Genomic DNA, 14809 nt, shown 5'->3' with positions numbered 1-14809 from the left:
TTTAAGCATATGATTTATTCAATTATGCATGAACGAACTATCGAATTTCGATGAAAGCAAATGAAGATTGGGAATTTTGATTTATTTTAATTTCAAAAACGAGATCCGGACACAAAATAATGATTCTCATTTATGGATTTCATGCATGCAATGATATAATGGAGTCCAAAAGCTCGTGCAAACCAGGTGCTCTGATGTTCTAACACATCAAGTAAGGCATCAATTACACCTTAAGTATTTCTGACCATAATGTTTCGAATGTGAATTTGATTGAAACGCTGCAAACAATGTGAAATTATCAACTATTGTAACAGCATAGCATCTACAAATATGTAATTCATATTAACTTGTTCCATTTTGGACAATGCTTATATGACTCTCTAATGATGTTATGACTTTGTCATAGGTTATGTACAGTGAAAACTACGCGTTATAAAAAATAATAGGGCAAATAATTATTTAAATGTAAATATACTGTGAAACATCAATAAATATATTAAACTAGTGGTCCCGGCAAACTTTTTCTTGCCATCAAGTAGGCTGATGGAAACGCCATGAAACTTTCAGTACAAAATTACAGTTCCCTTCACTCCCGTGTTTTCGACTTTCCGTTAAATATTATGTGCTTTTAATAAACATAATCACGTCGGAACACTTTAGCAACATAACTACGGAAGAATTTTCAATATCCGACAGTTCATTCTCATCCCATTTCGTGACATACGAACACCATTCCATTTTTATTTGTATAGAAGATTAACAAACAGTTTTTAATGCATTGCAATCAACAATGACTTTATGATCACATTCTTAAGAATAGTTGAAAATATTCTGAGAAACTTAAAGATGTATTTTCAAAACACTTTGAAGTGTACGAACCATATCTTTGAAAATGTGCAATGTGTTTTGTTACATGATATATAAGCGAATTTTAATTATAAATACCTCAATAAACATATTTTTCAAATTGTTCATAATCATTACACATATTCTCAATTCAAAACAAAATGCATCTTAGCAGTCCCTATTATGTTTGCTTAAGTTTGTATTCTTCATTTTGACGGTGTTTGGAATTTTGTCGGGAAATTTTGATTTCTGGCCCATAGTGCATAGGAGGAGCTCGAAAACTTTAAACCATCATATAGTAATTTTAAGAATTATATTTCCTAACGTTGTTTGGCCCATATTTTTTATTATTTTACTAAAAACAACATGGCGGCCAAATTAATTTTGAATAGGAAATGTCCACAAGCCCACAAATGAAGTAGTTTTTTTTGTAATAAAAAATAGAGAGTGGATAGATTTTTAGAAGTTTTTTTTTTTGAAAGAATTCCGGGATAAACCTTCAGAAAAACTATGACATAATTTCCATCACCTGAGATGATGGAATTCCTGAAGTTTTGTTTGCAGTTCAAGATTGTTTTCTTCTCCTTCTTGGTATTACGTCCTCACTAGGACAGAGCCTGCTTAGTGTACTTATGAGCACTTCCACAGTTATTAATTGAGAGGTTTTTTTGCCAAAGTTGCCATTTTCGCATTCGTACATACTGTGGCAGGTACGATCATACTGTATGCTCAGGAGAGTCAAGGAAATTTACCTTACGAAAAGATCCTGGACCGACCGTGAATCGAACCCAGACACCTTCAGCATGGCTTTGCTTAGTAACCGTGGTCTCTAACAACTCGGCTAAGGAAAGCCCCAAATGCTCAAGTTTATCTGTTGAGCACGAAAATGCTTAGCTTTTTTTTTTTTTCCTCTGTGGGGACATGATACCACTGCGACCATTAAGTTGATCTATTGTGGTGTTATCCTCTTTGTTTTTGCCGTACTGTAGAAATATGTTTCTATATGAAGTAACTATCTCCACAGCTATTGGCGTGCATCCCAATCAGGTACTACGTTTCGGATAAAATGTAGTACCTGTTTTGGATGATAGAACTGAATTTCATTAGGCTCTAGCAAGCCTTTATCTAAATATCTACAACGCTTGTGGTATAGTGCAACACACTTGCACAACAAATGTTCAGTGCTTTCGCTTTCTAATTTACAGAAACGACACATATCTTCTGGCAATTTACCTATAATTTTAAGGTAACGTTTGCTGGGGCAGTGGCCTGTTAATAAGCCAGTATAAGTACTTAGATCGTGTTTATTGAGGTTTAACAACCTCAGCGTTTGATAGGCGTCTGGTTCGATGAATCGTTTGGACTGACGAGAGTCCATTGCGTTCTTCCAGTTTAGTTTAATTTTTGCCTTCATCCAGCTCTTTAATTGCATTTTCAGAGCACAAGAGGCCATTCCGAAGAACGGTTGAGGCCCTATAAATTGCATGGAAGAACCTTGTTTTGCTAACCGATCAGCTTTTTCATTTCCTTCTATTCCGCAATGGCCAGGAACCCAATATAGATTAACCTTATTACGATAGGACAACTGCTGCAGTAGCTTGGAACACTCCCAAACAAGTCTTGATGTGTAAGTTCTAGACTTCAAAGCGTTCAAGGCTGCTTTGCTATCCGAACAAATACATATATTAGCATTCCGGTAGCGCCTTTTAAGACAAATGTCAGCGCATTCAAGAATGGCATAAATTTCGGCCTGAAAAACTGTTGGCCAACTTCCCAGTGCATAAGATACATTTACTCCTGGGCCAAACACTCCTGACCCTACCATGTTATCTTGTTTTGAACCATCAGTGAAAAAAATTAATGATCCAGATCGGAAAGTTGGTCCTCCTGTGTCCCAATCCTGGCGAGTTACATCAGCAACCCAAAAACGATGATCAAAAAAGTTACGCTTCAACATAAAATCTTCGTTCACTAAGTACACTGGACTTATTTTGAAGTGCTTCAATATAGTCATATGTCCTTTTAGTTCACTATCAGCGATATGTAAGGACCTTCTGACTCTGATAGCACTCTTAACTGCTTCCATTTGTATATAGTCATGAAGTGGAAGAAGATTCAACATTGCGTTCAACGCATTTGAAGGGGTGTTTCGTATTGCCCCAGTAATTGAAATAGTAGCAAGCCTTTGTAGTTTATTTAACTTAGCTTGAGTAGCGACTTGTTTGTTTTTTTTTCCACCAAAAAATTGATGCGTATGAAATAATGGGTTTAACAATGGCCGAATAGATCCAGCATATCATCTTCGGTTTCAGACCCCATTTTTTACCAAAGGTTCTTTTGCAGCCCCAGAAAGCATTTCTTGCTTTTTCTATCTGTTGTTCTATATGCTTATTCCAAACAAGCTTACAATCTAATACAACACCTACAAATTTGGCACTAAGAGATAAGGATAGTTTAGTATCTCCTATTTTAAGAGCTGAAATGCAGACTTTACGTTTTCTTGTAAACGGTACTATTGTAGTTTTATCAGGATTTATACTTAATCCTTCATTATTGCACCATGCTAAGGTTAAGTTGAGTGCTGTTTGCATTCGCTCGGAAACAGTTTTATCGAATTTTCCGCGGACTATAATAATAATATCATCTGCAAATCCAATTATTTCGAATCCTTGAAGCTTTAGCTTTACAAGTAGGTCATCAACAATCAGACACCAGAGAAGAGGAGAGAGAACTCCCCCTTGCGGACAGCCTTGAACAGCTGTTACCTTTACAACTGAATCTCCTAGATATGCTGATATTTCCCTTCTAGATAGTATCTCTTCTATCCACTCAATCTTTTTTTCAGGGAAATCTCGATTTCTCATGGCGTTTTTCATCGATGTAAAACTAGCGTTGTCAAACGCGCCTTCTACATCGAGAAAAGCAGCCAATAGTATCTCCTTAGTGTCAAAAGTTTTTTCAATTTTTGAAACCAGCGAATGTAGAGCTGAAAGTGTCGACTTACCAGTCTGATAAGCGAATTGAGTTCTACTTAATGGCTTATTTTTAAGTATATTTGATTTAATGTACTCATCTATAAGCTTTTCCATTATTTTTAAAAATATTGATGTAAGACTTATTGGCCTAAATGATTTTGGCACTGTTTTATCTTTTTTATTAGATTTCGGTATAAACACTACCCGGACTTGCCTCCATTTAGTTGGAAGATATCCCAGAAGAAAGCTAGATTTGAATAGAGTCATTAGAATAGGGATAATAGTTTCCTTGCACTTTTGAAGATGCGCCGAAAAATCCCATCTAAACCAGGTGTTTTGAAAGATTCGAAAGAATCCAATGCCCATTCAATCTTAGAATATGTAAAAATATCTGCAACCTCTATATTGGATCTATCAGATCTATATAAAGAGGTACTGATATCTTGATTTCTTGATCGATTTGTTATGGGGATGGATCCAGGAAAATGAGTTTTCACCATTAATTCCAAACTTTCTTGTGTATCTGCAGTGTAGGACCCATCGTCCTTTTTTAACGTACCTAGACCATTATTATGATCCTTAGAAAGAACTTTCCGAAGTCTTGCAGCTTCATGAGAACTTTCTATGCCTTCGCACATGTATCTCCAATTTTTACGCTTTGATCTTCTTATTTCTTTATTATAATTGGTTAAGGCCTCTTTATACAGAGACCAATTTCTTGACAATTTTGCCCGATTGAATTGTTTTCGAGCATTTTTTCGTAGCTTCTCTAACCGGTAGTTCCACCAAGGAACATCTTTACAAGTAGATCGTTCTTTTGCTGGACAGCTTTCATTGTAAGCATTAATGATGGAAGAAGTTAAGCAGTCGGCTGCTTCCAAAGATGAATTTATCGTGTCAGAAATGGATTCCTTTTGGTATTTAAGTCGAGAAAAAAATAATTCCCAGTTTGTTTTCCGTGGGTCTCTGAAAGTTTCTCTTAATATATCTTTTGCGCAGAATTCAAATAAAATTTGCTTATGGTCTGATAAAGATATTTCGTCAGATACATGCCAATTGTTTATATTATCTGAGAGATTTGAACTACAAAGAGTTAAGTCCAATACTTCCTCTCGTATAGCATTGGAAAATGTTGGAGAATTACCCTTATTGCATATATCTATGTCATTCTGAGATACGTAGTCAAAGAGTAACTCACCTCTACTGTTGATTCCTGTGCTGCTCCATATAGTGTGATGCGCATTTGCGTCACATCCGATGATAAATGCTTTGTTTTGTTTTTTGCAGTGAGACACAAAAGCTGCAACTTCCGGAGGAGGTACTTCATCAACATCGCCAGGAAAATAAGCGGATGCGACATACACAATCGTTTTTCCTTTTGCGGTTGGCACCTCTAGGGAAATAGCAGCAATATCTCTTCCGATGAATTCTGAAATTGGTGTGAATTTAACGTTACAGTTGAGTAGAATTGCAGCTCTAGGAGCGAGCTGCGTATTATCATAAATCAACTTACATCCAGTAGTTTGTAATCCTAAAATTGTATGGTTTTTTGTCCATGGCTCTTGTAGAAGAGCCACGTCCAGTTTGCCTTTGATAAACGTTTTGCTCAAAATTGCAGAAGCAGCCTTTGCATGATGAAGGTTTTCTTGTATAAATTTTATGCTTCTTTTGGTCATTTCTCTTAAATTATTTGTTTTGATTTGCAGGCAGTTTATCCGCCTCTTTTTTAAGTGATTGTTTGTGGGATTCTATCTGGCGGTATTCCAAATTGTTGTTTCTTTTTTTAGTATGATCCGGTTGAGAAATAGAGTGTACCACAGTGCTTTTATCATTCTTTTTCTCCTTGGAATGTGGAGAGCATTGATTGACGATAGTGGTACTCGTAGTTAGAGTGTAGTGTGCATTGTTTTCAGCACTTTTTAATGTGTTGTCCACCCCTATTGGGCCAGGCTCGCTCATCTCAACGTCTCTAGCACCTTCGAAATGTTGTCTGGATTTACCTGTTTTATCCTTACTTGCTTTTTCTTCGTTATCTTCAATAACTTCAGCCTTCGAATTTCTTTTCCTTATATAGGCCACTCCGAATTTGTAGTCTATTATAAACTTGCAGTTTTCCAGAGACTTCATGGAAACGGCATCAACAGTGAAAATGAGTTCCACGTGATGCTGTTTGACCGTATATCTCTTAAGAATCCTCCAAGCATCGACTATTAAGTCTTCATTCTGACTTTCTATAAAAGCTAAGATTTCTTCGTTAGAATCCTGTTCACTGCGTGGAAAGAATCCTACTAATATTTCAGGCCGGGGTATGTCTTTTTCTTCAACTGCAATAAGGCTTGCATTCTCCCATGGTTTGATATTGGAGATTTTAGCCTTTAGCCAGTTGACTGTGTCCTGGTTTTTGCAGATAATGATCATATGCCCTGGTCTGAACAAACAATTGCCGAATTTAGGTTTAATTGGTTCCTTCCTTTGTTCAGCAACTTTTTTAAGAATAACATTTTGAATAGTGACCAATTGTTGGGTAGTAAATTCTGTGTTAGGAAAGCCTTCGGGAAGGATGCCAATTCTAGTACAGTTCACTACTTCTGAGAACAATGGTTTATTGAGTCTGTTGTTTCCCTCAGCCTCTTTAGGATCTAACGAGACGCCGCCCTTTGAAGCTTGTTCAAGTCTCTGTTGAACTGAGGACTTTGCTTTAGAAGACTGTCCTCTTACAACTTGACGAGCAAGCTTTTTGGGCGGATTGTGTCGCTAGATGTAGATTCACTTAGGTCTGCATTTCTGCGACGCTTAGATGGATCGGGTTGCACCACGCGGAATGGGGTTTCCGCTAATATACGAGCATCATTTGGACTATGTCCATGTGCTACGAGGTATTTAAACCTTTTCTTGACAGCTCCATTGAGACGTTTCTGCTTTTTATCACTTGTAGCTACAGCGGTTGATGGTAGCTTACTGTAACCTTTTTCATCTCCATTGTTAGTAGAGTTAAGTGTAGCGATAGAAGCTTCCATCTGCTTTTCCTCTACAGTATTTTGTAAGGAATCCTTGTTCGATTCCATAATAACAGATGACGATAGTAGAGTGACATTAATCCCATCATCATAGTCGTCATCATCTACATACATGTCTTCCCGCTCAGGAGTGTTAAGAATTGATGAGGAACAGGAGCTTACTCCCTCCAACGATTCTTTCTCGATTAAGTCATTTTCTCTAGTAAATTCCATTGTACGCCGTACTTGAGCTCTGTAACAGTGAGGAATACTATATGTACTTTAATGTTGCAAAATTTATGTTTAATTGTTTGTCGTACGTATATGTGCATTAATTTTCTTATTTTTATTGTTATTATTATGAAGAACGTTTATTTAGGGAAAAAGAACAAGTTAAAAACGCTGACATAAGAAAAGCAATATGTACAGTAGCAATAAACAAAAAAGAAAAAAAAAATAATATAAATAAAATAAATAAATATATTGAAAAAAAATAATAATATTAATAAAAAAAATATAAATAAATATTATAACAAAGAAAAAGTTAATAATTTAATAAGTACACAAATAAAGAAAAAAAAATTAGAGAAAAATGATGATAAAATAAAATAAAGACAAAATTAAATAAATAAATAAAAAACTATTGGAGAAAACAAATTATTTTAATATTAATTTCTTTCTCACTGCACACCGTCTTTTTTCATGTCAAACAAATCAAAAATTGGGAAACACTGGCACATATAATTTAGTAGCACTTTATTGTACGGATTTTAATGATTTATTTATAGCTATCACAGAGTACTTCTTTTCGGAATATTAGCACTATTAGGACCGATTACTATATCCTTATTAAGCAATAAATTCTTTCAACTGCATTTATATTTGCAGCAGATACATCATAGTATGCACCGTATAAATATCATGCGCAATCACTATGCTTACAACGAAACTTGCATGCAAGGCTCAATACTAAGACAGCCTCTCTCAATCGCACCCTCTATTGGATTGCTTTTATACCTTTGTATGTACCGCCATAGTACTTTCACCGAGCACTTTATTTGGCACTAATAATTAATTAATTATTGTCATTAAAAATGCATGCTCCTACCTTACTGCACTAGAACCACTCAAAACACCAACAAATCTCACTGTTAAACAGTTACGCGCGAATTTACCGGCGGTTTACACTATGAAAATCAGCGAAAGTATAACGTGGGCGATAGTAGTCGAACACAGTACTAAGCAGAGTTGCCAGAAAAAAAAAAAAAAAATGCTTAGCTTAGCTTAGCTTAGACTGACTACACATATCAATGGTTGCTATTCCGTGATTGACCGAAGTCAGTGAAAATGCACAAAAAATCAACTAGAAGTTCGGCTGGGATTGGCCATAATCTTCTTCAGTGTGCTTAATTCAGTGCCTCTATTTATACATGGTCAATAACGGCGCCGGCCACGTCCTTGCAGTCAGGTGGGATTGAGGGAAGGAATGTTAGTGTGTAACCTTTGCTATTTGGAGACCGTGTTTGCCTCTGCATCTCCACAAAGGTTACTGGGAGAGATGTTTGTTAATGGGAAGGATCGTTGGGTCACAGGATTCACTTTGATAAGTGATTAGACCATGATAAATAATTATTGATGAGATATAAACATGCTTATATGTAAATATAATGTTTTCATTTGATATGAACAATATCTATGTAGAGAAAAATTATGCCGACACTTGATGAGGAACCTTTCAAAGTTTGTTGAATAAAGTGAACCTTTCGGAAGTCTACACTTGAAGTGTCGAACCATTCAAAGTTTTTTTTTTTAATTACAAAAATAAAGGTAAAAGAAGAAGGTGTTTTGAATAAAAAAAAAATAGACATAAAAAATTTATGAATCAGAATTTATGTCGACACTCACAGTGACGAACCATTCATATTTTTTTGAAAAATCATATTTACGTCTCACCGTTGTAACGATTAAATGTGCAGTCATACATATTTTATAGATTAGAAACAGTAGCATGAAACGAGCTCACCAATTGATCCGTCATCCTTGAGCAGCAACAATCCTCTTTCAGCTTCACTCGTTTACTCGGCTATATAAAAGCACTCAGAGAAAATAGGCGCGCGACCCGTGAGGGAAAACAACTGACGACTGCTCGGGCTTTCTTGACGCACTGCCATATCTGTTGAGCACGAAAATGCTCTAGAAAAACAGAACGAAAAAGAATATTCGGAAAGTATTTAGATGAATCTTTAGTGATTTTTTCGGAATAATCTTAAGATGACTTCCCAGGGAAACAATAAAATGGTTCCCTGAAAAGATCCCTGAGCAAATCGTTAGTGTAACTTTTGGGTATTCTTGCAGAAGAGTTTTTGAAAGAACAGTTGAACGTATTTCGCTAGAAACCTTATAGGAATGTTTGACGTTTTTCAATATTTTCTTAGTTAGGCAATTTCGAAGAAAATTATTACTGAGATAGTTTAAAAGGAAATTTAATCCATTTTCTGTGAAAAAATGCAAACAGATCTCCGGAAAATCACTCTAAGGAATAACCAAGAACGTTTTCCCTATTGAATCTTGTTTAATTGCCTATAAATTGTGAAATATTACGAGGAATCTTTAGAGTAACACCTGGAAGAATCATTCAATGTTTTTGTTGAAAATCATGGATAATTTTACTGCGAATTTTTCAAGCAACCATTGAAGAATTTCCGAGAGATTATCGGAAGGAATCTGAAGAGAAACTTTAGGAAAAACCTTAACCTTCCAGTCGTCGCGCGGTACGCCAATATCAGAACCACCACGCTGCTGTTGTGAGCAAAAAGCGATCATTTTTCACAAGTGTTGTGCAAAATACTCTGAAAAATTTGTGGAATGAATCCTTGCTGGGTGATTGAGGGCATTATGAAGGCCTAGAAGCAGAATACAGTTGAAGACAATTTTGGTGAGTCTTCTTAAATTTCTTGTACTAGTTCTTGGATAAATCCTCAGTTACTCCAGAAAACCGTGAACAAATTGCTGTTTCATAGAAGGATGATATTTTAAGCTAACAATTGGAATATGTATGTAATAAATATGTAGAGTACATAGCTGGGAAAATGTTAAAAGAAATTCTAAAGCATTCTCTGGCGAAATTCTTCAAGAGATTTTTTAAAGCAATTTGATAGAGATTCTTTGAGATTGGATCAGAAAGTCCAAAGAAGCTTCAGAAAAAATCTGATAAATAATAAATACTACTCGCAGGCATGATTTTCCGTGGGTATCCTAGGAGTAACTTAGTGAAAACTGGCAGAGGAGTTATTGAAGAAAGCACTGAAAAAGTACGGAAAGAAATCATACAGGAATGCCCGTGGGAATTCTCAGAGAAAATTCTTATTAGCACTTGGTTGAATAACTGACACTCTCGTGAAAGAATCACAAGCAATATTCTTCGTGAATATTCTTCAGAATATATTTACGTGATCAGAAAAAGAATAAATATTTTCCGTAGTGTAAATTGTTATTTACAAATATAACTGATGTGCAACTGTATGAGACAAAATCACAAATAAATTAAATCAATCAAATTAGAAAAAAAATGCAAAAATCGTGATTATTGCGACCAACATTACTTTTGAAAAACAAGAATTTGATAGGATCCTCCTAGGCCCACTCTAGAAAAAAATTTTAGCTATGCCAATGAATAACATTTTGCTACCAACCTGTTTTCAAACATATCTGTCGCACCTACAAATAATGATACAAATTTTGTTAACATTCGGTTATCATTGATAACACAACATCAAAATAAAAACAGCGATAATGAAAGTTGATATCATCCAGCTATCCGACTTTGCTCGGGTAGAAGTACTGTTTCATTGCTTTAGATTTTAGATACATTAAAAAAATCAGAACAAACTTTTTTTTGCACAATGTTTCCAAATAATTATATAAAATCGTTAGGTAGGGCTACCATTAAACCACAGACAAACAGACGTCACACTCTCATCGATGTCCATCGACCACGTTTTAAACGGTCGATTTGAATATATGGTAGGTGGCCAACTCACCACCCGCAACGCTCGCGTCGTTTTTGTTCGTGTTTGACGTTTACACACTACCGCCACTTATTGGCCTATCGGCCAAACACACCGATTTTAGCATTGGCGTATATGTTCTCGCGACAATGATTTTCATCGAAATTTGTTCTAAGTGTTACGTCTGTTTGTCTGTGATTAAACATTCAAGATAATTGAACATGAAATTTAAAGCATATTTTTCGGTCGCACTTACCATGTGTTCGCGTGACAGCTAAAACATAACGATAAGGACGTGTTCCGAACACCGAAACCGAGCACTACTTTCTCCATTCGCTTCCTTTTGAATGAACTATTTTTCGAGTTTATTAAACCTGGAAACAAGCGATAAACTTTCCCATCATCCTTCTGAAGAACTGCTGCAATGCAGACACTGTGCTATTTATTTCCGGAACAACGGGGGACGGGATTCTCTCACGCAAAGGCGCAAATACCTACTGCTTCTGGCTTCTGGTCCGCCAAGTTGGAAAAGCAACACGATGATAGTTAAATCACCTGCCACTGAGTACAATACCTGCATTCACCTGATAGACGCGCGCCGCCGACATTCTGGAACATTCTGATGAACAAGAGGGCTTCTCTCTCGTGGATAATTGTGGAGCAAAAACGCCCTCATTATGTTGCAATTTGAAAGTTTATTGCACGAACGAGGATAGTTCCAAAACTGATTTAAACTTTGTGTCGAAAATATTCGTTATTGTTGTCTTTTATGTCTGGAGTTATTATGGTTGTCGATGGCAAAAATTCTCATTATTTCTCCGTTATATTTTTCATTTTTTAAGGAAGTGAAATAATGACAGACAGTTAGCAATCTATTGTGAGATTCGAATATTAAAACAACCCTACGACAATTTTAGCAGTTTATCTCAATCATTAGGGGCCTTCCTTAGCCGAGTTGTTGTAGTCCGCAGCTACAAAGCAAAGCCATGCTGAAGGTGTCTGGGTTCGATTGCCGGTCAGTCCAGGATCTTTTCGTAATGGAAATTTCCTTGACTTCCCTGAGTATCATCGTACCTGCCACACGATATACAAATGCGAAAATGGCAACTTTGGCAAAAAAAAGCTCTCAGTTAATAACTGTGGAGGTGCTCATTGAACACTTAGCTAAGAAGCAGGCTCTGTCCCAGTGAGGACGTAATGCCAAGAAGAATAATCTAGATCATAGTTTCGTCTATACCAGGGCACCAACGAAAAGAAACCCATCAGCGAATTACTACTTACCACTTCCTCACAATGTCAATTTTTATCCTAACTAACATTCTTCCCTCTTTTCTTGTTCCACTTTTCGTTTCAGGACGTCGACTACGAGGGTTTCCGTAAGTTTCTGGACGCGTTCCTCGACTGCGAAACGCCGGAGGAACTGACGCGGCACCTGTTCATATCATTCCTGAAGCCGGCCCTGTATCAGGCCCAGCACAGCAGCCATGGCAAGGCGCTCAGCCAGATGGCGGCGATCAGCAGTAATGCCGCCTGCGCGCCGGTCACGTCTCACAATCGAGGTAAGGTTTCCCGAAGAGGAATAACAAACTTTTATTATACCAAAGAATTCTTATGAATACAAGCATATTCGTTTACTGATGAATGTTTGGAGCTACGGAGAATTCGTTTCAAACCTGCAAACTACATGAACTCACATTTCATTATAAATATTACGAGACCATGATTATTCCTGAACATATTATAATAATTTATCAATGTTTCATTACAAAACCCATATTCTGGATAACTACATTATCCTCTATCCTGTACCATTTCTGATGAAACATTACCGACATCAGAAACATAATTATCCCAGGGAACGTGGACGTTTTTCTCGTAAAACTCATTAAGCCCCCACAGATATGGCAGCATTCGACATGGTGGTTGTCATTCACATTTCGCCTGTGCTTATTCAATTTCCTGTTTGTTTCTGTCTCTCGGTCTCTTTTTCCACAGGGTCGATTCCCAACCTGAACAACATTATCGACCTGCCCACTCCGCAGCCTTCGCAGGAATCGCAGCGCAACAGTTTCGTCGATCGGATACAGCACGGCATCGCGGACAAGCTTCAATCGCTGGGCCACTTGGGACATGGCGACACCAGCGATGGGAGCAGGCAGGGGAAAAGCGGTGAGTACGGCTCATTGGTCAGTGAGTGTACAAATTGTAGCACCCATTACAGTGCAGTGAAAGCAGTCACGCTCAAAGTTCTGTAGCGTGGTTTTCCAATCCTTTGCTCCAATCCAATGCATGATTGTTGAGCACATTTGTTGTACACTGTGGATCCACTGTACGGTGCTTCATTTACCATTATTATGACAAAAATAGCCATCAAAACTTTTAACACTTTTTTGTTTGAGGACTGTATCGGAAATAAGTTGATTTTTTTGGGATAAACCAAGATGCACCCACCCACTATAAATGAGATTTGTACAAAATGTGATTTTCCTATTATTTTTATTACAATTCATGTGACTCGTCTGTAGTCATTGTCGATCAAAGCAAGCATGCATATTTCATATGTCATCCGTCGACTCCCATAGTAATCCAGTCACATAGAGTGACTGTCGATAAACTCGAATGACAGAGCCGAGTCGAGCAAAAATTTTGGACGACAGTGACTCCAGTCGAGTCGATTTTTGTCGACTTGACTTATAAAATAGGGCCCTGAATGCTTACTTTGATCCACAGTGATTACAGACGAGTCAAATGACTCTGCTCGATTTGCAAAGTAGACCCCTAAGGGGGTCAAAATGACTCGACTGGAGTCACTGTCGACCGAAAAATTCGCTCGAGTTTGTCGACAGTTCTCATTCTATATAACTGGATTACTATGGGAGTCGACGGATGACATTTGGGGATTTTTTTTATTTCCGTACAAAGTGGGCCGAAGGGTCTCAGATTTTCATGAAACTTTTTCCACAGGCAGGGCTCATCAATATATGAATAAAAAAAATTGGAAAAATTCAGGGTCGCCTATTTTAGCTTAGCTTAGCATAGCTTAGACTGATTACACATACCAATGGTTGCTATTCCGTGATTGACCGAGGTCAGTGAAAATGCACAAAGAATCAATTAGAAGTTCGGCTAGGATTGGCCATAATCTTCTTCAGTATGCATAATTCAATGCACAGGGTCAATAACGGCGCCGGCCACGTCCTTGCAGTCAGGTGGGATTGGGGGAAGGAATGTTAGTGTGTAACTTTTGCTATTTGGAGACCGTGTTTGTCTCTGCATCTCCACAAAGGTTACTGGGAGGGATGTTTGTTAATGAGGAGGATCGTTGGGTCATCACTTTAATAAGCGATTAGACCATGATAAGTAATTATTTGTGAAATATAAACATGCTTATATTTAAATATTATATTTTTATTTGATATGAACAATATCTATGTAGAGAAAAATTATGCCGACATTTGAGGTGACGAACCTTTAAAAGTTTGTTGAATAAAGTGAACCTTTCGTAAATCTACACTTGTAGTGTCGAACCATTCAAAGTTTTTTTTAATTAAAAAAAACAAGGGTAAAAAGAAAAAGTAGTTTTGAAAAAAAAGTTTAGTCATAAATAATTTATGAATCAGAGTTTATGTCGACACTCACATCGACGAACCTTTCAAAGTTTGTTGATTAATCATATTTACGTCTCACCATTGTAACGATTAAAGGTGCAGTCATACATATTTTAAAGATTAGAAATAGTAGCATGAAACGAGCTCATCAATTGATTCGTCATCCTTGAGCAGCAACAATCCACTTTCAGCTTCACTCGTTTGCTCGGCTATATAAGAGCACTCAGAGAAAATAGGCGCGCGACCCGAGAGGGAAAACAACTGACGACTGCTCAGGCTTTCATGACGCACTGCCCAGGAGCAAGCGTCAACGTCGAAAGATCAAAAAGAACTAATCGAACGCGGCACTTTTTCACTTTACTCGACCGATGCGCGAC

At 37.1% G+C, this 14809-nt stretch overlaps 1 protein-coding gene across 4 annotated transcripts in view; it reads left to right on the top strand.

The window, feature by feature from the left end:
- The window catches only part of LOC5575250 (diacylglycerol kinase 1), a 655530-nt gene that overhangs the window by 482594 nt on the left and 158127 nt on the right, over positions 1-14809 (top strand). For all 4 annotated transcript variants that reach the window (XM_021841863.1, XM_021841861.1, XM_021841864.1 and 1 more), the window contains exons 7-8: positions 12179-12383; positions 12820-12993. In XM_021841863.1, coding sequence (XP_021697555.1) covers positions 12179-12383; positions 12820-12993 — 379 coding nt within the window. The remainder of the gene's footprint in view (positions 1-12178; positions 12384-12819; positions 12994-14809) is intronic.

The sequence above is a fragment of the Aedes aegypti genome, chromosome 2 (genome assembly GCF_002204515.2).
Source record: "Aedes aegypti strain LVP_AGWG chromosome 2, AaegL5.0 Primary Assembly, whole genome shotgun sequence".
Taxonomy (NCBI): domain Eukaryota; kingdom Metazoa; phylum Arthropoda; class Insecta; order Diptera; family Culicidae; genus Aedes; species Aedes aegypti.
Note: the sequence above shows the minus strand (reverse complement) of the source record. Positions and strands in the feature narration are given on the sequence as shown.